Source organism: Phascolarctos cinereus, unplaced genomic scaffold, assembly GCF_003287225.1.
Source record: "Phascolarctos cinereus isolate Bilbo 61053 unplaced genomic scaffold, phaCin_HiC Scaffold_5;HRSCAF=322, whole genome shotgun sequence".
In the NCBI taxonomy this organism is placed as follows: domain Eukaryota; kingdom Metazoa; phylum Chordata; class Mammalia; order Diprotodontia; family Phascolarctidae; genus Phascolarctos; species Phascolarctos cinereus.
The window spans coordinates 444168816-444196555 of record NW_027555958.1 but is presented as its reverse complement, the minus strand read 5'-3'; the positions used below and the strand labels follow the sequence as shown (position 1 = coordinate 444196555).

At 37.5% G+C, this 27740-nt stretch overlaps 1 protein-coding gene across 4 annotated transcripts in view; it reads right to left on the bottom strand.

Moving 5' to 3' along the window:
* Positions 1-27740, bottom strand: part of LOC110200206 (BTB/POZ domain-containing protein 8) — a 110481-nt gene that overhangs the window by 9670 nt on the left and 73071 nt on the right. For all 4 annotated transcript variants that reach the window (XM_020975430.2, XM_020975431.2, XM_020975433.2 and 1 more), the window contains 4 exons: positions 11242-11424; positions 10185-10322; positions 9206-9335; positions 6651-6712 (listed from right to left, as the gene is read on the bottom strand). In XM_020975430.2, the coding sequence (XP_020831089.1) occupies positions 6651-6712; positions 9206-9335; positions 10185-10322; positions 11242-11424 (513 nt within the window). The remainder of the gene's footprint in view (positions 1-6650; positions 6713-9205; positions 9336-10184; positions 10323-11241; positions 11425-27740) is intronic.

The window sequence follows — 27740 nt, the reverse complement described above, 5'->3', positions numbered from 1 at the left end:
CTGGTGCTCTATCTACTGCGCTACCTAGCTGCCCCTAAACATTTTTTTAAAAAAGCTATCTGCTTATCTACTGCAGGACACTATGGTGTGGTATATAACTGAAGAATAAAGGGCAGAGCTGCTTACATGGATCAGGGAGACATTTTTAAGCAGGTGTAATATAAGGGAAGGTCCTTGCTTAAAACCTCTCCTCCAATTATGCCTGAATTTTACCACTAAAGAGAAACACTTCCTTCGAGTTAAGAACTACCCATTTTTGTCAGTCCTCTTATACAATGCAAATACTACTAAGGAGGAAGAATAACAAACTGAGTTCCTTATATTGTAGAATGAAATGGTACAGTAAATAGAGAACTGGCTTGGAGTCAGGAAGTACTGCCTTTGACACATAACACTGGTGGTATGGCCCTGAGGGGCAAGTTACCTGACTTCACACCTCAGGCAGCCTTCTAAGAGGAGAAGTTGCAGAATAGGTATTGATCTGTATTGGTAAGAAAGAGTTTCTCCTTAAGAGTTTCCTAAATCACAAGTCAAATAAAAAAAATAAGTTGGGAAGGATGGAAGACAAGGGGAAAATAAATACAGAAATGGGAGGCAGTTGGGTACCTTCCCTTGTTTTACAGGTTTGCTTAGCCTGACTCGTCATGGAATGGGTAGACAGATTAAAATTTTGTAAGGCTGGCAGATTTTCCAAAGGTATTCTGAAGGTTACATAAAAATAAGGTACTAAAATGTACTTCAATCTGTAATAAAACATATGATACTTTTTCCTCCCTTGGCTAAGTTTACGTTAAACTTAGCTAAGTGTAATTTAGTATTAATAGTATTCTACAGGTTTTACTTAGACCTTCAATTTAGGGATATAAAATTATACATTCTTTCAAGCTTAAGAAGTGATTATAGAGTGTTCTTAGACCGAAAAAATGAATGCGAAAAAATAAAGTGAGTGAACATAGGTAAATACATTCAATAAAGGAGATGGCATAGTGTAGGGAAAAAATCTAGTGCAGAACAAGGTAAGAAAATGCCTACCATTTGTGATTTACAGAGGCAGAAACACATAGTAAAAAAAGCATTGTGCTTCAAAGATCTAGGTTTAAGACCTAGTTCTACCACTAACTAGTCACATCACCTAAGATTTGCTTTCTTCACCTGTAAAATAGTGAAGCTGAACACAACAATCTTTAAAGTCTCTTCTAGCCCTAGCATTTTGTGATTATCATCACCCTGATTATTACTCATTAGAGGAAGTATGGAAGAGCTGATAGAATACCAACCTTGGAGTCAAAAAGACCTGGGCTTAAGTATTGCTTCTGATACACTCTCTCAGTGAAACCATGGACAAATAACCAAACCTCTCAGTGCCCCAGGCAGCTCTCTGAGATGCTAACTCCAGAATAATACTGATCTGTAAGAAGGACAATTTCCAGGATTTTCCTATACTGATGAAATCACAGGTCTGGACCAAAAAAAAAATATTACTCATGGTAATGAGTAACAGTAATAACGGGTTATTCATCATAACAGTCATGACTATTTTTCTGGTCTGATAATCATGTGGTAAAGAAATAGTTTTGGTTAGCTGTTGAGCAATAAGTGGGCATGTATCTGGTTCAAGTGAAGAAGGTATACTATATTTAGGAGAGCAGAGAGGAAGAGAGGAGAGTGGAAGGGAGGAGAGGGCTCAGAAAGAGCTTCAGTGGGTACCAAAACTTAGGGGTGAGAGATGAATGATGATCCAGCAAAAGAGAATGCAGAGAAGGCCAGAAAGGTAGGAGAACCAAGTTAAAAGTATCATGGAAGCCTGGGAGGAGAGAATAGTTTGGTGAAGGGGATAGTCAATAGACATCCAGTAAAATGAGGACTGAGAAAAAAGGCCGTTGGAATTAGCAGTTAAGAAATTGTTGCTGACTTTGGAGAAGGTAGTTTCTGTGGTAGTGTTCTGGTAGAGTGGTGGGATAGTAGCTAGGCTGAGAGGGATTGGGAAGTGATGGGGACATGAGGAAGTAGAAAATGGTGAGTGCAGAAAAAGGTTTTTGGAAGTTTAACCATAAAAAGGAGAAGAGATAAATGAAAATGGCTTGAGAGGGTGGTAAGGTCAAGTCAAAGGTTTTGGTTGTTTTTTAAGAATGGGACATATGCAGGCAAGCGCATAGATGGTGGGAAAGGCGCCAGTAGTTACGGAAAAACTGAAGATGAGAGAGAAAGAAGGAACAGTTGAGAGATAAGCTTCCAGTATGGAGAGGAAGGACTTGGATTAAGATCACAGGTTGGTAAGTTGGCCTTGGAAAGGAAAAGGGGTCCTCTTGTTTTAGTGAGGCTTGTTGAGATTCCCTGGGAATACATGAGTTGTTGCCCTCTCCACTATCTCAGGCTACTTCCGCTCATTTTTTGTTATTGTCTCATTCCAACATTACTGCCATCCGTGAAGATTTTTCAGTTATCAATGAAGTGTAAAATCAACATTTTTAACTTGGTTCTGTATACACCCACTCTGAATTCCTGGTACTTAAAAAGTAGTTAAGCACTTTATTTAGTTCAGATTTTTGTTGTCATTTATTATTCTCCGAATTAATGCTCCACTGTGAAAAACTTGTTTATAACACCCAATTTATTGGAGTTTGTCATACTGTTTTGTCAAAGACACCAAATATAGCTATAGCAAAATATACTTTGATAGCATACGGTTGTCCATGCTGAAATTGGTTTTTTGCAATCTGTAGCAGGCCACATATCATTGGAAAGGGTTACAAGTACATAGAAAAAAGGTTTGACTTATTCTGTTTGGCTTTGGAGGCAGTTTGGCATGGTGGATCCAGTGAACGTGGAGTGAAGCAGAGCTGGCTTCAAATCCCACATGAGATGCTAGCTGCCTGACCCTGGGGAAGGCACTTAACTTCTCTGTGCCTCATTTTTCTCCTCTGTAAAGTGTGTAGTAAAGTAAATAAAGTAAATTTTAAGGTCCCTTCTAGCTGTAAATCTGAGATCTTCTGAACTAGGAGCAAAGTGTGCAAAAAAAACAAAGAAAGAAATGTGGAAATGAAGAATTGCAATAGTCCATCAAAGAGCTACCCCTTGTAACTAGCCAATTGTGTCTTCAAGCCATGGAATACTCTATATCTCCAAGGAGTTGAGGGTCACCCAAAGGGCAACAGAAAGACATATGGTGAGCCTGGGAAGGCTGTGATGTGTTACCCACCAAGAATTATACAAGTGAAACTATATGAAAGATGTTGTTAGAGATATGTATGATCAGAAAGGGAGGTGAGCCAGTCATATTACAAGAATGAATAACAATTGGGGTATATAGCATTGGTGTATATACAATATCAAGATTAAAATCCCTAGTGTTACTGGCTACATGGTGCCTCAGGGAGGTTATCTGAATGGACATAGCCAGCATCACTGAGTTCAACCTCCTTATTTTATAGGTGAGAAAACCGAGTCCAAAGTCACATAGGTAGTAAGCATCAGGTAGGATCTGTACTTGGGTCTTTTGACTTCAAAGCTAGTTTTCTCTGTACTATGCCAAGCAACTTCAGGTTACAGAGCCACTGAAATATCAAAGAATTTTTTATGTGCACTGGGTACTTTACAGTTTCCAAAGCACTCTATATCACTCAATCCTTGCATTACATATGTATGATGTAGTTAGTACAAGCAGTATTGGTGCCATTTTTTTTCAGATGATGAAACCAAGGCCCAGAGACAAAGCAACTTGCCCACTGACAGCTGGTAATAGGGATTAAGGCTGAACTTAGGCCTTCTCAGATCAAGTCAAAGGCCCTTTTCATCATAGGCAGTTTGACTCTAAATGTACAATGGTGATCACTGAGTTGCTTTCTCAACTGCTAGGATTGGGACAGTTAGCTGGTTTGTTGGTGGTTTTAATTTTTTAATTTAATTTTTTCTATTAATAAGCATTTATGTCTCTCTCTCTCTCTCTCTCTCTCTCTCTCTCTCTCTCTCTCTCTCTCTCTCTCTCTCTCTGTCTCTCTCTCCCTACCTTCAATGAAAAACAAAGAAAGAAAACCCTTCATAGCAAACATACATGGCCAAGCAAAACAAATTCCCACACTGGCTACATCCAAAAATATTTTGCCTACTTCTGCATCTTGTGTGTGATTAATTTGTTATTTAGTATTTGGCTATTGTTCCCAAACCCCTTCCCTGCTTTGGTGCCACTTTTCTGTGTTTTTAAAAGTAATTTTTTAGTATGAAAGTAATCATCAATAAAAACAGTTAAGTGAACAAACAAGACTACATTAAATTATGTGTGCCAAAGTATTTTGAGTTTATATATATATATATGTATGTACGTACATATCATATATGTGTATACATACATATAAACATTTTGTTACAATAATAGCAATATACCTAATAAAAATTCAGATGGGGAGGGGTAAGGGGAGAAGGCACTAGTATTGTTTTACATATAAATTATGTAATCCTTAAAAAAACCCCACCTTTTTGTGTCTTCTGCCTTAATACTTGTTCCTTTTTTTTAATTTTAAGAGCCATAATAAATGGCCCCCTAAATTCCCTCTCTGCTCCCAACACAGATATGAATGAACACTTTACAGCTTCCCCATAAATTTTATGAAATTGGTGCCAGTACTTGGGGGAGGACAGCAACTTCATCTGTATACTGACTTAAGACTAGTTCAAATACAAGTGCACACATTAAAAAATAAAATAATAGTAATAACATCTTATATGCTTCTGTGTTCCTCCTGTCACTTTTTTTTCCTGTTGTCTACAGAGATGGTACTGTCATTTTTTAACAAATAATCATAACTAGAGTGTCATCCACTGAAATCATCCCCTAAAGGCATTAGAATGCCTCATTCTGGAGGGTATCTTTGGGTCTTAAAGGCTTTGCCAGTCTGTCCTGGACGGAGCACTCGATGTGGAGTCAAAAAGACCTAGAGCACTGAGCTGAGTGATTGAGCAAGTCACTTAACTTCTCTCTGCCTCAGTTTCCTCATTCATAAAATGAAGAGAGGAGAAGGAGGAAGAGGAGAAAGAAGAAGAGTGGAAAGAGGAGAGAACAGGAGAGAACAGAAGAGGGAGAAAAGGGAGAGGGAGGAAAAAGAGAGGAGAGAGAAAGAGACAAGGGAAGGAAGAGAGTGAGGGAGAATGGGAGGGAGGGAAGGAGAGAACTCTTGAATTTTAATCTCCCCATCCAGGGCAAGGACAACATGTAGCCTATGAATACAGGCCTTTGCTGTTTGCCTCTCTGCATTTGCTGCTTTCTACTCTTGGATGAAGGCGGAAGCTAGGTGGCTCAATGGATAGAGCCAGACTCAAGTCTGTAGTCAAGAAGACTTGAGTTTAAATCTGAGCTCAGCTACTCATTAGCTGTGCAACACTGGGCAAGTCACTTAACCTCTGTTTGCCTTAATCCACCACAGAAGGAAATGGCAAAAACATCTTTATCCAAGTATATAGGACCCATCATTTTGGTTCTCTTATCAAAGCTTATTTTAAAACACATACTTTAAAGTTACTCACTGAAATTCAGGGGTGGAAAATGTGTGGCCTCAAGGCCACAGCTTCCCACCCCTGGACTATACATACAGCTCCACCTTTAGAGCTCTTCCAAAACACTGTCACATTGAAAACTGCATGGTAATGAATCTGGTGGGCTCTTAAACGTATGATCTCACTGGACCATGACCTTAAGCTTCAGGGTAGCGTGTTGGCTCAACTACACAAAACCAAAGCACTTCACAGTGAAAATCTCATCACAAATGATTTCAGAGCCCCAACCCCATGTCATAGGTAAACCTATGTTACAATGTGCTCTGAAACACTGGAGGAAAATCTAAAATACACCCATTTTGTATGGAATTTCACACAAATAACAATTACCTTACAATGATGCTACACTATTTACCTGTTTAGCCTATAAATACAGCATTCATACATTCAATGAGCATTTATTGAGCACCAATTATGTACAAGTCTGGGGATACAAAGACAATAATGAAGCAGTCCCTGCTAGCCAGTTTGCATTCTTGGGGAAATGACATGCATGGAGATAAATGAATATGAAATATAGACTATATACTAAACAGTCTGTGATGGGAGGTGAGACAGACAGTCTTGCAGTCCCTCAGCTGGTTCTGGCCTCTATTGATACCAAGTGGCATTTACATCTGCCAGTTCTGCCAGTACTCTGGGATGTAGTTCATCTGGGCATGGGAATTCAAATACTTTAGCACAGGGAAAAAAGGAATAAATGAAAAATTTAAGAAGTAGGTTAATTAGGAAATTTTAAGATTGAATTAGATCCACAATTCAAGTATTTGAATCATTGGTATAGTTCCAACATGCTTAGTTGCCAACAGGGCTTTCAAGGAAATGGAAGAAGTATCATACCATCTACCATCCATGCCAGTGAGATAATAAGTACTACAAAATAGCACATTCTTTCTAAATAAGCTATTAAAACTTAAAAACTGCACTAAGGTTTTTGGAACCTTTTATGTAAAATGTAAAGTGCCAAAAAAAATCCAGTGAAAAAGAATCATTAACAATGAAGGAATTGAATTGAAACACGAATTATTTCAATACTTAACCAAGTCTGAAATTATTCTTGAGAATTTTTTTTCTATTTGACATGTGAAAATGAAGGGATTTACCTGAGAACTACTGAAAATTGGCTTTTTGCCAAGTCTTCGATCATCACCCTTATCAAATGCAGCTGTAAAAGAAACAGTGGTTTAATTCTTTAGGAATCAATTTGTTTTCATAAAAGGAAAGTGGGAAGATAGCAGGTAGGAAGGACATGTTTGGGTGGAGATAATTTTGGGTTCTTGAAAACAATTACAGCACACTTTCAAATTCTTTGCAAACTTCAAAATAAAATCTGCATGATCTTGCTCTGTCCCCACAGTTTCTTTTTAAGTTAATGGCAACATTATGCTCATATCACCTCTGAATGTGCCCTTAAGTGAGATGAAAAATCGATTCTCATATACAAAAGATTTATAAACTAAGAGTAAGTTTTAAAAATTTTAAAATTGAGGTAATTAACTTTAATTAATCTTCCAATTTCAAAGACTCAACAGCTTGTAACAATGCATATATCTTTTTAAAAAGATTTATAACACTTCTATTTTAAAAGTAATTTATGTTGAATTTAGGAGAGGGTTGGAGGAAAGTGATGTTGGGATTTTGACAAGAAAATGCAAGGCTCCATAAGCCTAATATATAATTTCTTAAAATTACATACAATTTAATGATACGAGTTAAGATATCTAAATAAACATTTGTATTACCATAAACAAAACATTCATACACATCATATTTTGGGGTAGCATTCATGTATTTCTTCAAATAAGAATTTTAATGGCATGATGAAAACAGAAATAACTGGATGAGATTATTAATATCATACGGCTGATGTCTATTCCTTTGGATATATTTTTTAAAAAAATCTATTCAGATAATGTAAAGATAGTTTCCATAAAGTATATGACTTATATCAAAACATCCAATAAGGAGTATGCTAAATGTACGGAGGAAGCCACATAGCAATCTTCTCCCTTCTGTGAAACTATGCTATAGGACAAAGCAGAACCCTGAAAAAATGGCATTGCAGGGATTGATCCTTGGTGAGCAAATAATTCTTTACATTCACATCCATAAAGATATTAACACAAATCATTCCCAAAGATTAGTAAAAAAAGATCATGAGAAGTAGATGCATAAGATTATCTAGTTTCTTCCCTTTTTGGGGGCTGTAGGGTGGGGTACCCAATGCAGTATTTCTGCACAGCTTAGGTCTTATCATAAATTTTAATAGATATGAAACTGAAGACAGGTTGTCTTATAATACTAACATTTTCATAAATTAGTATCTGAAAATGGGAAGTTCCATGTATTAACCATCTTTATTATTGATTAGACATTCAAAGTTTTGAATTATTTTCCTATGGCTTTAAATAATTAAAATGCAAAACATTATAAGGATCTCAACTTGGGGGCATGAAATCTTCAAAATGAGCAAAGCAAAAATCCAAACCCCCCCAAACCCCAAAACTTTGCTACCAATCAGGAGAGAGTTTTGAATGACACCTACACCACTGACTGATCCATGGCTTTAAAAAAAATCTATAGAATTTTTAGTGGATAAATACAGGTGCTACATAAATTCATAACAGAAATGCACACCATGAGAAAATTCTCCCAAATTTTTAAATGCAAAAGAGAAATGATAGAACACTTTAAACTACACACTCGTCAGATCGCATTTAACTATACCCCCACATCATAGTAATAAAAGGTAGATGGATTAGATTATTTACCCAACATGTAATTAAGGAATTAAAAAAATGAAAACTATCATCATAAATACTTTTCATTATGTGCAGATGTCATGTGTTAAAATTCATAAAATGGCTTGTTTTGTAAAATATATGAAGCAAAATGACATGATCCAAAATGTCTTTTTAAGTAAATATTCTTATTGAACATTCCAATATGTTTTCTGTACCATCTGCTTTAACAAAGATGGTCCTGAAGCCATTTTCAGTTCCACACCCTTAACATTTTACTTCAACATTTTTGAAACAAAGAAATATTCAGAGCAATAAGTGTTTTTAGTTTAGTTCTAATGTGTCAAGTGGTGTCTGTTAAATGTCAGAGACCACGACGCTGCTCATTAGAGATTCTGCAATAGCACACAGAACAGCACTGAAGCTATCAGTTGTGAAATAAACCCACCTAATTTATACACAACTCACATGAAATAGATTTTATGTAAGAAATGAGGAAGCTTTAATAATAAAATATGTACAAAGAAGTGTATCTAGTAAACTGTTCCATGCAGATGAAAATTTCCCATATTACTCATCTAGTATTAATAATGTTTTATGTTAATAACATGGGAACAATTTTACTAATGTACAGGAGACAGAAACAGACAGATGCATATAGGAAAGGGAGTCTTGTCTCCATTTTACATGTGCCTAATTAAAGCTCTAGAAAAACAAAACAAAAAAGAAATTCCCTCAAAACTGCTTCATCAGTTTCAAGGCTAACTAAACATACTATCACTAGTTGTAAATGGCAACTTAATACTTTAAAGAATAGAAGCATTCCACCTCCACTCCTGGTACTTATAAGGAATTCTCAAAATGTATGGCAAAAAATAACCCTCATATAAAGATAAAGAATTCTACAGTTAACACACCTGCTTGGATCTTCTGCTGATCATCTGGTCTCATCAGACTCCAGCTTTCTGTGTGACGAACAGCATAAAAAGACTGAACCAGGAAGAGCCACAGCTTATCACGCAGAGCCTGGATCTTGCACGTAAAACCCTGTGTTCAAGCAACAAATCAGCGGCTGGGGAGAGCCACATTGTCATAGCAACCAGTCATTATTCCTTTCAGAATCTACTTACTCCTTAAGCTAGATGAATGATGTCATCACTTAGATTTTTAAGATTGTAGACTACACATTCCTAATGAAAGCTTACTGTTCAGCACCCCAATTCTATAGTGCTGTATTAAGCCAGATCTCTTCTGTCAAAGCTGAAACATTGCTTTAAATCGCCAGTGACCTCTTTAGGAGTATCTTCTGTGGGGTTTTATAATAGGCTAAGTCACTACAAGGTCAAATACTCGAGGGAACAGCATTAGATTTGATTAAATTTTTATCTTGCTGAACAAAATACCACTAGCCTGTAGTAACTTGATAATTAACACTGGTTAATAAGCACATATAAAGCATTAGCATCATTTTAATTTTTATATTTTACTCAAATCACCAAAGGACTTAAGTTTTAAAACCAGACACCAATACCAAAGAGAGAAAAAAATATACATGTTACAAAAGTCAAAATCTGCAGGAATATTTCAGACAAATTTTATACTCAGAAAATTCGGTTTGGTAACATCATTGTTATAAGGATAAATATTATTAACCAATGGTATATAATACTGTCTTATTAACCAATGGGGTACTGTTGGCTGTCAGTAGTTTAAAACATCTACTATTTCAACAAAAGGAAAATTGATTGTTAAAAACTGTTTAAAGTAAACCATTTAAAATGCCTAATTCCAACTCATCATTAAAAATTCATTTGCAGTTCCTTGAAATCCTTAATCTTAAAAATATTCTGGAATTGTGTGAATGTTACAGTTTCATTATAACATTTGTATCAATACCATTTCCTTTGTACTTTCAGCATTCAGCAGAGTATCCACAGCCATTAGAAGTAAACAGCTATTCTCAGTGGTGATGTTTTTCTCAATTGCTTTAAGAACTTTGTCCAAGAGATCTGCTGTGCTACTCATTGCTTGTGACTATGGAAAAAAAGCATACAAACACTCACATACAAAGAAATGTACAATGGGATAGCTTTCCCCTCAATTTCATAAGCTAAGATTAAGCTTGAAAGGTTGGCAAAAGAGTAGAAGATTCATCATAACTCTGGTGACATGAAATAATCCAGAAGATATATCATTCATTCCTTTTTTCCATCTCCCCCCTAAAATCACCAAAAAGGTATAAGAATCCCAAGAATCTACCTATTAAATAGAACCTAGAAGGTTCTCTGTTTTACATGGAAATTTTTATAATCTTAGAAATGCTTTTCTATTGGTCCTCTGGTGACATCAGATGGGCAAATAGCCCTATGAAGATTTGGCTCTAGTCAGATAGCTAATTTTGCCGAGAAAACAATTCCATTTTTAGTTAAAAACCACCATCCCCACCAAATGGTGTCCGTGTTGTTTTCAGACACTTTGGTTGCTAATCTGTGAGCCACATCAACTGGAAAAGCAGTGTAGGCTAGTTTAACAGTGGGTCACACTGAGATCTTCCAGGCAGCCTTTCCTCTGCTCATCACTACACAATTCAGCAAAGGATTATTTAACATTTAGTATGTTAAAGACACTATCCTGGTAACTACGAAGTATACAGAGATAAATAAAGCATGATTTCTAACTTTACAATCTAGAAGGGCAGAGGAGGCAAGTACACAGCCAACTACTGTATAAAGTAAATGATGGCAAATAACATAAGGGAAATACAAATTAATATGCAGCTTCAAAGGCTTCAAAGGGTAAAGGTGATAAAGGAGGTGGCACTTGAAGTTGGGAACATTATATTTATTAAAATTGTGTTATGTTATCTTATTTTATATATAAATAAATATTACTTTGAACTGTTACATAATGCAATCAGCAAAAAAGGAGGAACTGAAAAATAGGGTGACAATACCTGTAAAAGAAGAGCAAAGTTCTCACTCTGTATTATCTGGGAGAAGTTCGCCACAATAAATGCTATGCATTCTTCTTGTAGCCTAGAGGCCATGGTCAATGCTGCTTCAGTCCACTTCACTCTGGGAAGGCTGATGATTAGTCTGTCACTTTCCATCAGAAGAAATGCAGCGTTTTTGTCATTCTTAGATCAGAAAAAAGGGAGTTATCTTCTGAAATGGTTTTTCTAGTGTTTTGAATGCCTCTTATTTCACAGTCAATAAGCAGGTCAAGTATGTAGTAAATACCTACTATGTGCCAGGCACTGTTCTAAGTTCTAGAAATATAAAGAAAGGCAAAAAATACTTCCAGGTCTTACGAAGCTCTGATTCTAATGAAGACAATCTGCCAATGGCTACATACAAAGAAAATACAAGATAAATTAAAGATAGTCAAGGAAGGGAAGGCATTAGTATTAAGTAAGATTAGGAAAGACTTCCCATAGTAGATAAGACTTAGCTGGGACTTGCAGTCAGGAAGGCCAGGAGGTGGAGATAAGTAGGGGGAGAAACCATGAATGTGTAACAGCCAAAGAAAATGCCCTGAGTCAGATGAGGCATCTTGTGTGGGGAACAGTAAGGTCACTGGATCTCAGAATATACAAAAGTGAGTAAGGCTATATACAAATGTAAGTAGTAAAAGAATATAACAAGACTGTAAAGGTAGAAAGGGGCTAGGTTATGATGTCTTTGAAAGCCAAACAGAGGATTATACACATCTGATCCTTGAGCTAGTAGAGAGTCATTAGAGTTTATGGAATGCAGGGGAGGAGGGTGACTTGGTCAGTCCTCTGCTTTAGGAAGATCAATTTGGCATCTGAATGGAGGATGGACTGGAGTAGGGGAGAGAAGGAGACCAACTAGAAAACTACTGCAATAGACCAGGTGTGAGGTGAAGAGAGCCTACACCAGAATGGTGGCAGGATCAGAGGAGAGAAGAGGCTATACATAAGAAGAGACCCTGTGAAGGTAGAATAGAAGAGACTTGACAACTGTTTGGATAAGGGAGCTGCAAAGAGATGAGAGTAAGGAGTTGAGGATGACTCCTAGAATGCAAATCTGCGAGACTGGGAGGATAATGGAACCCTTGATGTAAAAGTTAGGAAGCGGGGAGGAGTTAAGGGCAAAGATAAAGAATTCAGTTTTGGATAGGCTGACTTTGAGGTATTCATGGATACCATTTAAGAAGTCTAAAAGGTGGCTGGTGAAGCTAGATAAATAGACCTGAAAATTGTCTGCACAGAGACAATAACTGAACCAACGAGCCCACGAAAGCTCATGAGCTCTCATCACCAGAGCTGATGAGATCATCAAGTGAAATAATATGGAGGGAGAAGAGAAAACCTAGGACAGAGCTTTGGTGGACTCACACAGTGGGCTGGTCCTGAAGGAAGATATAGGCAAAGGAGACAGAGAGGGGTCAGACAGGTAAGAGGAAAACCAGGAGAGATTAGTGCTATGAAAACCTAGGATGAAGAGAGGATCAAGGAAAAGAGGGTAATTGATAGTGTTGAAGGATGAAAAGAAATCAAGAAGGATAAGGAGTGAGAAAAAAGCTTTTGGATTTGGCAATTAAGAGATCCCAGGTAATCTGACTGAGAGCAATTTCAGTTGAATGATAAGGTCAGAAGCCAAGGAGGGGAGAGGGAAGAGTCAAGGAACTGACTTGTAGATGGCTCTTTCAAGGAGTTTAGCCACAAAAGAGAAGAGAAATATAAAACAGTAGATAGCAAGGATGGAAGAATTAAATGCAAACATAACATTGCTTCCCCAAGATAACAGCCAATAGATGATGAATTCCACCCTTCACCACATTTTCTATACCTTAAGTTTGGCTTAATTTTAGTAACTATCTCCTCCCTACCCCTCCCCTCCACAATTTATTGCTTCTGGTATGATAAACTTGCACACATATATGTGTATGTACATACATATACACATATGTTTATATATTTATGCACGTATGCTCAAGTGAATACACAATCTATTGCTTTATTTAAATAACTGAAAATCTGTTAAACAGCACAAGGCCAAGTACAGATCCACTCCACTCCACTCGGCCTCCTGCCATGCTGACACAGAACCCTTAACAATCACTCTTTGAGTCCAGTCATTTAACCAGGTTTGAAACCAGATAAATGTAGTATTGCCCAATCCACACCACTCTGTCTTCTCCACAACAGTAGCATGAGACGCTTTGTCAAAAGCTATTCTAAATCTACATGGCATCTACAGCCACTGCATTCCACTTGTCAATTAGTATATTTATCTCATAAAAATGCAAGTGAGGTCTGTCTGGCACGATCCATTCTTGATGAAGCTTTCTGCAAACACCGTTTCCCTTCCAGGATGTTAATTAACCACGCCTTCAAATGATCCGCTCCACAACCTACCAAGGAACCAAAGCCAAGCTCCTCAGCCCACGGCGGGCAAACTCTGCTCTCTCCCATCTCTCTTGTCCTCATCTTCAAGCACTGCTCCCATTTTTCATGATTTTTCAAACATCACAGAGAACTGCTCAGCAATCACAATTACTAGTCCTTTTAGGACCTGAAGTTATAGTTTATCTGGGCCAACAAGCCCGAATTCATCAAGGGCACCTAGGTACTCTTTCTTATGTATCAACAACCACTTTTGTTTTGTCATGTCCAGTTAAAGGTCATGCTACTTTGCAGAAACAACAGAAAAAAGCAAGAATTGAGCAACTCATCCTTCCATATGTTGTCAGTCATCACCATCCTATTCTCCTAAGCCAAGGTCCTGTCCTTTCTAAGATCTTTTTACTATCAAAATAGCTTTAAAAAAAACCCCCCAAACTCAAAACCCAACCCTTTCTGCTACCCTTCGATTTCTGTGCCCATCTTAGGCATGCTGACAGCTCTTGAGCATTCCAGATTATTTCTACAGGACTCTTATACATCTCTTTTGTTACCTGTCCTTGTTTCATTTCCCATATGTTTCTTTTTGAAATCTAAGTTGGTTGGTGAATCTCCATCAGAAGCTTCAGACAAATACAAATTTTCCTCCTAACTGGAATTATTTCCCTTTGTGTCTTCAGCATTTCATTCTTACACATCTCCCAGGCCTCCTGGGCTAACTCCCCTGAAGCTTATCTTCCGAAACCTCTGAAATCCAACTTTCCAAAATCTAGGGCACATGTCAAATCAGACCCAGGAAGAAATCCCTTAAGAGACTCGAGTGAAACTGACAGATTTATCAGTTAAGGTTAAAACAACAACAACAACAACCCAACTCTACCACTAACGGGAAAAAAATCACATCTCACTGTGAAGAAAAAAACTAAACAAAAACAAAAAGACCCTTCAGTCAGGCAGGGTTAACTTTACAAGAAAACAAAAGACTCTGGAAGAAGATAATATGAGAAAAGTGAATAAAGTCCCTCTCCTCTCCTCCCTCTCAAGTAAAAGGCTGTTCAACTAGGTCTTTCTCAGAGAAACCTCAGGTAAACTCAGATTTAACTGACTCATCTAAAGGAAAGAGCTTCAGCTAAGGCTAATCACATGAAAGAACTCTGGTGTCCATGAAAAAGGCCTAGTTGGGGCAAAGGAAACATCTTTAACTAGATTTGATTCCTGGAGTAGTGAGGTCTAGAACTCAACTCCTGAGGCCTTAGAAACAAGAAATGAGTAAACAAACACACTAAACAAACAAACAAAATGGACTTTTATGATGCCAGGGATGATCAAGACACAAACCTAAAAGAGAATAACTCAGAAACATCTATAATCAAAACCCCAAAGGAAAAAAAAAACAGTTTGACTAAATGAACAATTAGAATTCTTTGAAGAAATGATACAAGAGTTTTAAAAAGACATTACAAAATAAATAAGAACTATGGAGGAGAGAACTGAAAAAAGGACCAACAGCTTAAGAACAGAGACGATTAACATACTCCCTAAAAATCAAAATGGACCAAGTGGAAATTAACAACTCCAGGAAATAAGAACTCTTAATGCAAAGTCAAAAGAATGAGAGGACAGAAGAAAATGTAAAATACCTCATATCAAAAACTATCCTAAAGAACAGATCCAGAGATAATTTAAAAATCATATGATTACATGGAATTCCTGACCAAAAAAAAAAACCCTAGATGTCATATTTCAAGAAATCATTAAATTATCCAGACATATAAAGAACAAGAAGATAATGTGAAAATAGAAAGAATCCTCCAATCATCTTCTGAAAGAAACCGCAAAATGAAAATTCTGAGGAATATCACTGCTAAAATCCAGAGTTTCCAGGCAAAAGAAAAAAATTCAAGTGATCAGAAAGAAATAATCTAAATATTGAAGAAATGATCAGGATTGTACAAGATTTGGCAGCTATAACTATAAAGAGATGGTGAACATAGAATGAGATATTTCAAAGACAAAGGTCTACATCAAGAATAACTTACCCAGCAAAACTGAAAATAACAATTTGACAAGGAAAAAAATTAATCTTCAGAAATAGAGGATGTTACTGATTTTTAAAATGGAGCAGAAAAGGAACTGTGAAACACATATACGGGAGTCAAGAAAAATAAGAAGGTGACTACAAGGGAACAATCTGTGCAGAGGGTCTTCCTGCTGTCAGCTCATCGCCAGCCTCCTCAGGTGGGAAGACGACGTGCTGAGATGCAGCATGTTGCTGAGGAAAGGCTGTTCAGCAGGGGCAGGAGGGTGTCTTCCCCCTGTGTATGCAAAGGGTCTGCCACTTAATGCTGCCTTCTCATAACCAGACTCCCCAGGTAAGAAGACCTCAGACCTCAGGTGCCCTAGGGCCCTGAGCTTTACATCTCTTGCTGGGCACTGTGTGTCCCCTGAGGAAAGTGTACTTAGGATCAGGCATCTTCCATCTGCTCCCCAAAACCCTTTTCATCTGTACCAGTGCAAGGCATTTTCCACCTCTTGCTGCCATCACCCAACTGGGATGTGGCAAACCTTCTCTGCAAAAAAAGTAACCCCTCATTTTTGACTTCAGACCTTCCCTCTCCTGCTACTTCTGTTCCTGGAGGGTAGAGGTGTGATGCCCTCTATTCAATGATGAACATTCTCACATCTGCTCACACCCCTCACATCCCAGTGACTGTGAACTCCTGTAGATCATTATCCAAACCCTATTCCATACCCTTACCACCCTATTCTTCATTCCCATCCTCCTCAACCCTCCCACCCTAAAATTTCATCCTAACTCCACCCAGCCCTTCCAGTATACCCTCTGAAATGTCTGTTCTATTGGCAACAACCTTCCCTTATCTTAAATCTATTCTTCTCTCACAATTTACATCTACTAGCTTTTAACTAAAACCTGGATCCTCTCTGATGACACAGCCTCTCTGGCCACTCTTTCCAGTACACTCTGCAGCTTTTCTCATTCTCCTCTGCTCATTGGTTGAGCTGGATTATTCCTTGATCCCCATCGCCACTTCCAGGTTCTCCCTCTTCCATCACTCGGTAATCTCTCTTCCTTTGAGTTTCATGCTATTCATCCTATCACCCACTCAAAATCCTGGTAACTGGTATATGCCAGGTATATTTCCCTTCCTTGTTCAATGAGTTCCATGCCTGGCTCACAATTTTTCTCTCCTCCTCAACTCCTGCTCTCATAATCGGAGACTTCAACATACATACTGATTTTCCCTCAAATACCCTAATGTGACAGATGATCTCTCAGAAGTGAAGCCTCCTCAAAGGGTCATTAGTTCCTGTTAATGGTTCTGGTATTGTTGCTTTTGAGGGGTACATGTGTACCAACACTAAGTGAAGACCCCTCAGAATACAAGACCCCCTCCCCTAGCCTTCTCCCTCCCCTACTCTTAGACAGTTTTAGCAGAAATTCCTGAGCCATAAGAGCATCCTGTCTATCTCATCCTCTAGCTAGTTATATGACCTTGGGTAAAAGGCTGCTGAAACTGTGAGGCCCTGAAAAGGAGAACATGCTAACATAATTTCTATACCTCTTTGTTCTCTCTGTTACTGGGGTAGTTTTTACTGGAATAGATTGTACACCTGAGGCTCAGCCAATGAGCAGACAGGAAGGGGGTTAGGGTGGGCTGCTGTGTTAGGGTCTATATAATCTTGCCTTAAACAAAGAGCACTCACACTCTTGGGAAATCTTAGGTAGCACAGGGGTGCCCTTTCTCAAGAAAGTCAATAAAGAGATTTCTCCTTTTTGCAAACTTTTGTCAAGACTCTGGTTTTTAATTTGGGTAGGTGGTCTCTGTCCCACACACCTAACCATTCAGTTCCTCAACCTACTCACCTCCTGTGAGCTACATCTCCACGTTACCTCCGCCACACATAAAGATGGTCAGACCCTTGATCTTGCCATCACTCACAAACATACCACCTCTATGTTCAAGAACTCTGAAATCCCCATATCTGACCATAATCTATTGTCTTTTTACCTCTCCTTCTGCCTTCCCTTACTTAACCCTACTCCACATATATATATATTCCAATCCTTTGATCCCTCAATTCTCTCCCACATCATCTCCCTGAACTAGTTAGTCACTCTTTCCTCCTCACCCCAACCTGACTACTTAGTAAACTAATTCAACTCTACACTCTCCTCCTTTCTTGAATCTCCACATCTCTTATCACATTCCTGATTATCTTCAATTTCCCCCTGCCTACTGGCTCACTCCCTACTGCTTATAAGGATACCCATGCCTCTCCTGAAAAAACAAACAAACCAACTCTTGATCCTTCCATTCCTACTAACTACTGTCCTGTATCTTTTCTGCCCTTTGTAGCTAAACTCCTCAAAAAAGCTGTCCTTAATGGGTGCCTCCCCTTTCTCTCCTCTCATTCTTCTTAATCCCTGACAAAGCTGACCATATTTTAGGATATAAAACATCACCAAAAAAAGGTAGAAAAGTAGAAATACTATACATATCATTTTCTGGTCACAATACAACAAAATTTATATTAAATAAAGGGCCGACAAAATTATTAAAAATAAATTGGAGATAAAATAACAATCCTAGAGACTTGGGGAGTCAAATAATAAATCAACAATAGATAATTTCATTAAAAATAATGACACCAATGAAACAATATACCAAAATTCTGGGGATGCAGCCAAAGTAGTCCTGAGGGGGAAATTTATATCTCAAAATACTTTTATTAATAAAAAAGAGAAAGAACAGATCAATGAGTAGGGAATGCAATGAAAGAATATACTAGGAAATCAACACATTAAAAAACTCAATTAAACATCAAAATAGAAATCCCGAAAAAACATTAAGATGATTTGCTAATTTGATTTTAAAAAGAATAGGGAAAACCAAATCATAATTGTTAAAAGTGAAAAAGGAGAATTCATGACAAATGAAGAAATAAAGGATATTATTATAAATTATGCTGCCACTACATACTAGTAAAACTGACAACTTAAATGAAATAAACATATTTTTACAAAAATGTAAAATATCCAAATTAACAGAAAAAGAATAGAAAATTTAAACAACCTAATTTCAGCAGAAGAAATCAAACAAACCATAAATGAACTCCCAAAGGAAAGAATTCCAGGACCAGATGAATTCACAGGTGGAATTCTATTAAATACTCAAAGAACAACTAATTCCAATATTACATAAATTGTTTGCAAAAACACCAGAAGAAGAAATCATACTAAATTCTTTCTATGATATAGATACGGTCTTGATATACAAACCAGAAAAATTAAAACAGTAAAAGAAAAAGATCAATATGTCAAAGGAATATAGATGCAAAAGTGATAAATAAAATATTAGCAAAGAGACTAAAATGAGAGTAATTCAACTCCACGGAAGTCTTTATGTTTCAAGTGTGTTTTTTGTAAATAATATATCATTCAATTAAAAAAAACCCATTCAGCTAATCACTTCCATTTTATGAGTGGGTTAATTCCATTAATATTCGGTTATGAGTTAATTTTTTACTTTTCCCCACTGTATTCTCTTATGTTTTTCTTCTCTATACTCTCTTTCCCTGTTTATTTCAACTTATTTCACTTTCTTTTTTTCTTTTAACCTTCTCTTAATTATATGCTCTCTAATAATAATAATACTTAGCATTTATATAGTGTTTTAAGATCTCCAAAGTACTCTACATATATTATCAAAGATGACATATTATGATCAGGCTGCATTTATATTAGAAATGCAGAATGGGTTTAATATTGGGGAAACTATATACTTAACCGCATTAATAATGAAATTAATAAAAATCATTAGATTTTATCAATGGGGCAGAAAAGGCTTTTGACCAAATACAATACCCATTTGTGTAAAATCATACTAGAAAACAGGATTAAATGAATCTTTCTTTAAAATGATAACTATATCTAAAACAAACAGCTAGCATAATTTGTAACAGATAAACTAAAACTCTTTCTAATAAATTCAGGGTAAAACAAGGATGTTCACTATCATAACTTCTGTCTGATGAAACACTAGAAACTAGCAACAAGACAAGAAGAAGAAATTTAGGGAATAACCACAGATAAAAAAGAAACAACATTATCACGTTTATTCATGATATGGTATGCATAAGGAATCCTTATGAGCCAACTACAAATCAGTCAAAACAACTAAAAACACTTGTAGAAAATAAATCCACACAAATCATCAGTGTTTCTATACAACACTAATAAACCCAGAAAGAAGAGACAGAAAGACAAGTTTCATCTGAAATTACTATAGAATGTACCAAAATAGTTGAGAGTCTGCCTTCCAAGATACATACAAGAACTATATAAACACAGCTACAAACAACTGTCTACTGAAATGAAGATCCAAATAATTAGAAAAATATTAATTGGTCATGGGTAAGATGAGCCAATAATAATAATACTACCTATTTTAATTTACTTATTCAATGTCATACCAATCAAATTGTCAAAGGAATACTTTATAGCACCAGAAAAACAGCAAATTCCTATGGAGAAAAAAAAGGCCAAGAATCTCCAAAGAAACAATGAAAGAAATGGGAACCAAGGGTACCTAGTAGCACCAGATCTCAAGTTACACCACAAAGCAGCTAATATTAAAACAATTTAATACTGCTTAAAAACAGATCAACCAACCAGTAGAACAGATAATGTACAAAACATATAGAAGCAAATGTATCTAGTACTCTAATATTTGATAAATACAAAGACTCCAGCTACAGAGATAGAGATTCAATATCTGACAAAAACTGTTGGGAAAATTGGACAGCTGTATGGAAAAACTAGATTTAAACCAACACCTTGCACCCTACACAAAGATGAGCTCCAAATGGATATAGCAGCTGGATTACAAAAAAGGTCAAATCATAAACAAATTAGAGAAATGTGGAAAAAACTACCTATCAGATCTATGGACAGGAGAAAAGGTTATGACCAAACAAGAGATTGAGAGGGATCACAAAAGATAAAATGTTATCCATAAATTAAAGAGGTTTTTGCTCAAGTAAATCTAATAAAGCTAAGATCAAAAGGGAAACAATTAACTGGGTAAAATTTTTGTAACAAGTTTCTCTGATAAAGGTGTCATTTCCAAGACATATAAGGAATTGATTTAGATATTAACAGGCAGTTCTCAAAACATGAAACCCAAGCTATCTGTAGCCATATGAAAAAAAATGCTCTAAATTACTACTAACTAGAGAAATGAAAATTAGAGCAATTTTGAGATTCCAACCTATACCTATCAGAGTAACAAAGATGAAGAAAAAAAGAAAAATTACAATTGTTGAAGGAACTATGGGAAAACAAGGCATATTAATGCACTGTTGGTAGACCTGTGAATGGAAAGCAAATTGGAATTATATACAAAAAGTTACTAAACAGTGTGCTCTTTTATCCAGCTATGCCACTGCTAGGTCTATACCTAAAAGAGACCAGATAAAGAGGAGCGTACTACATGTGCAAAAATATTTATGGCAGTTCTTCCTGTGGTGGAAAAAAACCTGGAAATCAGGTTTTTGCCTGTGAACTGAGGAATCAAATACAAAATGCTCTGATTGGCTTTCAAAATCCTTTAGAACTTAGCCCCTTCCTACCTTTCTGGTTGTGTGCTACAGCTACCCAAAAATAACACTCAGAGATTTTCTAGGTATAAAGTGAAAGATTTATTCCGTTCTTGTGAGAAGCGGGAGTCTGCTTTGTCCGGCAGTTTGAGTGAACCGAGGCAAGGCACAAAGGCCAAGACAAAGGTTATATAACCCTAACACAGAGATACCCACCCACCACTGGCTTTGAATTCCCATTGGACAGGAATTTCAGCCTTACAATCTAAAACGCGTAAATCTACCCCCAGAAACAAGGAATCTTATTATAATACTACCAATCCTAGCTATTTTATCCTTTTTAGTAATTAGCCATTACCTAATGCTGATGTAACAGTACAAATCACGTGTTTTCTAGGAACCTGAAACTTGGGCCTATTCAGGCTAGTGTAACCAACCTTGAGTTTGTAACAGTCTAAGAAATTGCTACACTCAGTCCATCTCAGAGATCTCACATCGTTTACATTGTTTCACTCAGTTAAAAAAACCAGAGTCTTGACAAAAGTTTGCAAAAGGAGAGAGCTCTTCATTGACTTTCTCGAGAAAGTGCATCCCCATGCTGCCTCAGCTGCCCTGAGAGTTCCACTGCTCTTTCTTCAAGGCAAGAGTACATAGACCCCAACGTAGCAGCGCACCCTAACCCCCTTCCCGTCGGCTCATTGACTGAGCCTCAGTTATACAATCTATTCCAGTAAAAACTACCCCAGCAACAGAGAGAACAAAGAGGCATAGAAATTACGTTAGCACATTCCCCTTTTCAGGGCCTCACAGCTTCAGCAGTCTTTTACCCAAGGTCATACAACCAGCTAGAGGACGAGATAGACAGGATGCTCCCATGTCTCAGGAATTTCTGCTAACGCTATCCAAGAGCAGGAGAGGGAGAAGGCTAGGGGAGGGGGTCTTGCATTCTGAGGGGTCTTCACGTAGTGTTGGTACACATGTGCCACTCAAAACTAACAATACCAGAACCATTAACAAGAACTAATGACCCTTTGAGGAGGCTTCACTTCTGAGAGATCATCTCTCACACAGTCTTTTCATACTTTATTCTCTCCTCCATTTTCTCTTGTACCAGCCAGAATTTAACAAAGGGCAGATTGAGCAATTCTCCAGACGAGATATCCTTCATTAGCAGAGGTTCATGACTTTGTTTTTGTGCCACGTACTCCTTTGGCAGACTCTCTTATGAAGCCTATACACCTGTTTTCAGAATAATGTTTTTAAATGTAAAAAAAAAATACATAGGATTATAAATGAAATCAATTATATAGTTCACAAAGTCCAGGTTAAAAACCCGGGTCTTAAAGGGGCTGATAAAAGAACTAGAGGAGCATTTCCGGTCCTGGTGCTGGCATGAGAAAATCTGACTAAGAACATAAATAGTCAAAGGATATGTAGGATTCTAAGGCAAAATATTCTGAAATGAAAAGGAGATGAATCCCCTTAAAGAGGTGGAGGTAGTGGTGGTGGCGGCGATTAATACATTACTAAATGAGAGGTACTTATGCATCTCTCAAAAACAGAAATAATAGTTGAAAAAAGAACTTTAAAAAGCAGCAATTATTTTACATGCTAGTCAGCGATAAAGCTATCTGTATTCTCTGGGGAAAGAGGGAACATTATATTAGGCAGGCAGGCCAAAGTCAAGGGGGACAGAGGGAAAATGTGGAGCCAAATGATTGGAAAGTTTGTTAATTGGGGGGGAGGACTTCCTAATGACATGTGAGTTCTATTTTATAGATGCTGAAAGCTTTGTGTCAATTTGGAAAAGCTAAAATTATTGTGCTAGAAAAAAGTGCACCGGTTTAAGGAAAATGCTGTGTCTTCATTTAGCAATGGAAAAGTGTTGGCTAATTTAGGGAGTTAGAAATTATTTCAGATTTCTGATTCTGTGAGGGAATAAATGCTGACTTGTTCAATAAACAGTGAGAAGGGAGGGGGAATCAGGGAAGCTTCAGGAAATTCTAGTAGGGAAAGTATTTTTTAAAAAGGAAGAAACACTGGAATTTGAAATTAAATTGGTTGTGCTGTTTGGAGATGAGATTATCAATGGTAAATTGGAATAGAGTAATTATATGGCTATCATTAATAAGGAAATTAAGTCCCACTCATGAAAAGTGGGGAACATTAAATCTGACTGTTCTTTGTGGTAGGTTTCTAGAAGTATCTATAATGGAAAATCAGATTGGCGGACATAAACTCAGAATCCTAGATAATCCTCACAAATAATTTGGAAACTTGCAAACAGAGTGCAATATTTGTAGGGGATTTTTTTGAGGGGGCAATCAACAATTGTTAGGTTTGGCTTTCATTTAAAGGTCTGAAAAATTATTGTGCCATTTGTGAATAAGAATGAATATGGACATAATCTGAATACCTGGAAAGGACTGCATCTATATCATCATTCTAGGAGTGGAGTTTGCAATAATACAGATTTGTCTACAGCAGAGGTTCTTAACCTTTGTTTATGTCATGGTCCCCTTTGGCAGTCTGGTGAAGTCTTACACACCACTTCTCAGAACAGTGTGTTTATATGTATATAATATATGGGATTTCAAAAGGATAGCTATCAAAATATTTTTTTTTAAAGTTCTCATAGAAAAGACTCTAGGAATATGGTGGAGGCCAGAAAACTTTTGGCTCTCCAAATTTCCTCCACAAAAAAAGCCAGAATGTCATCTCAGAGGGACTGTAGAGCAACAAAAATAAATAGGAGTTGGGGTAAAGCAGTTGTCCTCCCAAGACAACTTGAGAAGATCCCAGGAAAGACTCTTCAGGGTTAGAACTTTGGCCTAAGTCATGGGTGGGGAACCTGCAGCCTCAAGGCCACATGTGGCCTTCTAGGTCCTTGGACTGAGTCCAAGTTTTGCAGAACAAATCCTTTCATTAAGGGGATTTGCTCTGTGAAGTCTGAATTCAGTCAAATGGCTGCACTTGGGGACCTAGAGGGCCACACATGGCCTCAAGGCAGGTTCCCCACCTCTGGTCCTAAGTGAAGTACAAACACCTAGGCTGACTCATGGAATCAACAAGCCTGGGGGAAGCTGCCCCAACCTGAGGAGCTTTTACCTCACTGATTGCCAAGTAGGAGAAGATCACAGGGCCTTCTACTGCTGAGGGATGTCAAGCACAGCTGTGCTGACCTGACATGGTCCTGGGCTATGGCTATGGGGGAGGAGCAGGGGGGTGGGTGCCCTGCTGGCTGTGGGCACTATCAGGAGAGCAGAGTCCCTGGTTTCAGGGTCAGGGCAGAGAGGGCAGCCATAGTTTGCAGCCACTGAAGGGACCACAGGGAGCAAGACCATTTGAGGGACAGTGTAGCCAGGGGAAAGAAGGAGACCTCAGGAAATAACAATGAGAAGGACCTGAGGCTAGGGGCATCATTCCCCATATCTTGGGATAACAACTGGATTACACTAATAGCTGCTAAAAAACAAAATAAAACAAAAATAAATAAATAAAAATGAGTAAGCAAAGGAGAAAGAACCAACCGTAGATGGAGAAGATCTGGGTTCATATTCAGAGGAAGCCAGTGGAGCTAAAAAAGCCACTCCTTTTGCCAATGACAAATGTCAAATGGTCCCACCTCCAAAAAGAGTTTTTGGAAGAACTTAAAAAGGATATTAAAAATCAAATAAGAGAGACTGAGGAAAAATTAGAAAAAAAAATAAGAGCAATACAAGAAAATTGTGAAAAGAAAGTCAACCAACTGGAAATAGAGAATCAAAAATTCATGGAAGAAAATACTTCCTTGAAAATTAGAATGGGATAAGGGGAAGCTAATGATGTTATAAGATACCAAGAAATAATGAAACAAAATAAAAAGAATGAAAAAATAGAAGAGAATGCGAAACATCTCATCAGAAAAACAACTGATTTGGAGAACAGATCGAGGAGAGACAATATAAGAACAGTTGGACTACCTGAAAGTTAAGATAAAAAAAGAATCTTGATACAATATTACAGGAAATTATCAAGGAAAATTGCCCTGAAGTTCTAGGACAAGAAGGCAAAGCAGAAATAGAAAAAAATCCAGCAACCATCACCTGTAAGAGATTCCAGGATGAAAACTTACAGGAGTATCATAGCCAAGTTTCAAAATTCCCAGGTTAAGGAGAAAATACTGCAAACAAAAAGAAAAAAACATTTAACATCATGGAGCTACATTAAGGATTACGCAAGACCTAGCAGCTACTACGTTGAAGGTTTTGGAATACTATATTTTGTAGAGCAAAAGAGCTGGGGTTATGACCAAGGTTCACTTACCAGAAAAGTTAAGTATAATCCTGAATGGGAAGAAAAATGACATTTAATGAACGAAAAGACTTTCAGGTTATTTGTGACAAAAACAGCAGAACTTAATGGAAAATTCAACATATAAGATCCAGGAGAAATATAAGGTAAACCTTAAAGACCAATTATAAGGGACTCAATGAGGTCAAACTGTTTACTTCTTATGTGAAAATGTTTTCAGTACTCTTATTACTGTCATTGTTATTTGGGTAGTTTGAAAGAAAGGCATGGGCTGAGCAGAGTATGATAGAGTGAGTCTAAAAAAATTAAACTGTTCAGGGAGAGATAAAAAGGAGTAATTATCTCACACAAATATAGCGTGAAAGGAAGAACTGATACAGAAGAAGCAAGTGGGGGGGGCAGGAAATAATGGAACCTTACTCTCATTGGAAATTTGATAAAGAGGGAATAACATATATATCTAGAAAGGTACAAGAGTCTTCTAAATTCAGAAAGAAATAAGAGGACAAGGGGATAAGTTGGGGGAAGAGGATAAGGGAGAGACTCTTAATGGGGTGGGTAGGTCAAGAAATAGAAGGGCAAGGTAGCGGGTAGAAGTAAAGCAGAGGAATGAAGAGGGATAGGATAAATAGGGTGAGAAAGATAATAAGGAAAAATAGGAAGGAGGAAAATACACAACAGGTAATTATAGCTTAGAATTTGAAGGGATGAATTTACCCATAAAACAGAAACGGATAGCAGATTAAAGATCTGAATTTAACAATAAGCTTCTTTCAGGAAACACAGATACACACAAAGATAAAATAAAGGGCTGGAGTAGAATTTATTATTAAAAAAAAAAGGAGCTAAGATGGTGGAGTAAAAGCAGTGACTTGCTTGAGCTCTCCCCCAAATACCTGTAAAAAATGGCTCTAAACAAATTCTAAAGCAGCAGAACCCACAAAAAGACAGAGTGAAACAAATTTACACCCCAAGACAGACTAGATGGTTAATCAGAAAGGCATATCGTGTTGGGCAGTGAGAGGAGCACAGTTCAGCGTGGGCACACAGGCAAAACAGGCCTCAGCAAACCTAGAGCAGCCCTCAGAGCACTGAATCTTAGGCAGCTGTGGTGGTTTCCAGACTTCTCAATCCACCAACGCCAAAGACAACTTAAAAGGTCAGTGGAAAAAGTCTGTGTCTGCGGTGAGAGAGAGAAGCGTGGTTCCACCTCCAAAGTGGTAGCTGCTTCAAGAGCTTCTGGCCCACAGACTGAGGGGGAATCCAGTGGCTGATCAGAGGGGGATTGCAGGGATCTCTTTGCTGGTGCAGGATTCTCTTGCATTGCCCATGCTTAGATCTGGGTCACAGTTCTGGGTGGTGGTCCTGGGGCGAGGAGGAGTGCTGGCTTGCTGAAGCTTGTAGTGGTGGTAGAGAAGAAATCCTCCTCACAGTTCCAAGGCAGAAAAGAATGCTTGTGGTCACTCATAGACTAGAGCACAGGCCATGAAAGGAGTAAACACCTCACTCCTTATCATTCAGTGATATCTTGGAAGAACTGAAAATTTACAGGTCCCTACAAGTATCTCTGAAAACAGCTGCACAAAACCCCTGAAGCTTGGGACAGTACATTCTCCACACTGGAAGCAGACCCTTACCTTAACAAAGAGTTTAAAACTCAAGTAATTGGCTGAGATCATGAACAAACAAAAGCACAAATAAAGTCACACCACAGAATCTTTCTTTGGTAACAAATAAGATCAAAACATACAACCTGAAGAAGACAACAAAGTCAAAGCTCCCACATCCAAAGCCTCCAAGAAAAATATGAATCAGTCCCAGGCCATAGGAAAGCTCAAAAAGGAATTTGAGAAACAAGTAAGAGAAATAGAGAAAAAACTGGGAAGAGAACTGAGAGTGATACAAGAAAATCATGAAAAACAAGTCAACAGTTTGCTAAAGAAGACCCAAAAAAATACTGAAGAAAGTAACACCTTAAAAAATAGCCTAACCCAAATGGCAAAAGAGGTCCAAAAAGCCAATGAGGACAAGAATGCCCTAAAAAGAAAAATTGGCCAAATGGAAAAGGAAGTCCAAAAGCTCACTGAAAAAATACTTCCTTAAAAATTAGAATAGAGCAATTGGAAGATAGTGACTTTATGAGAAATCAAGACACTGTGAAACAAATCCAA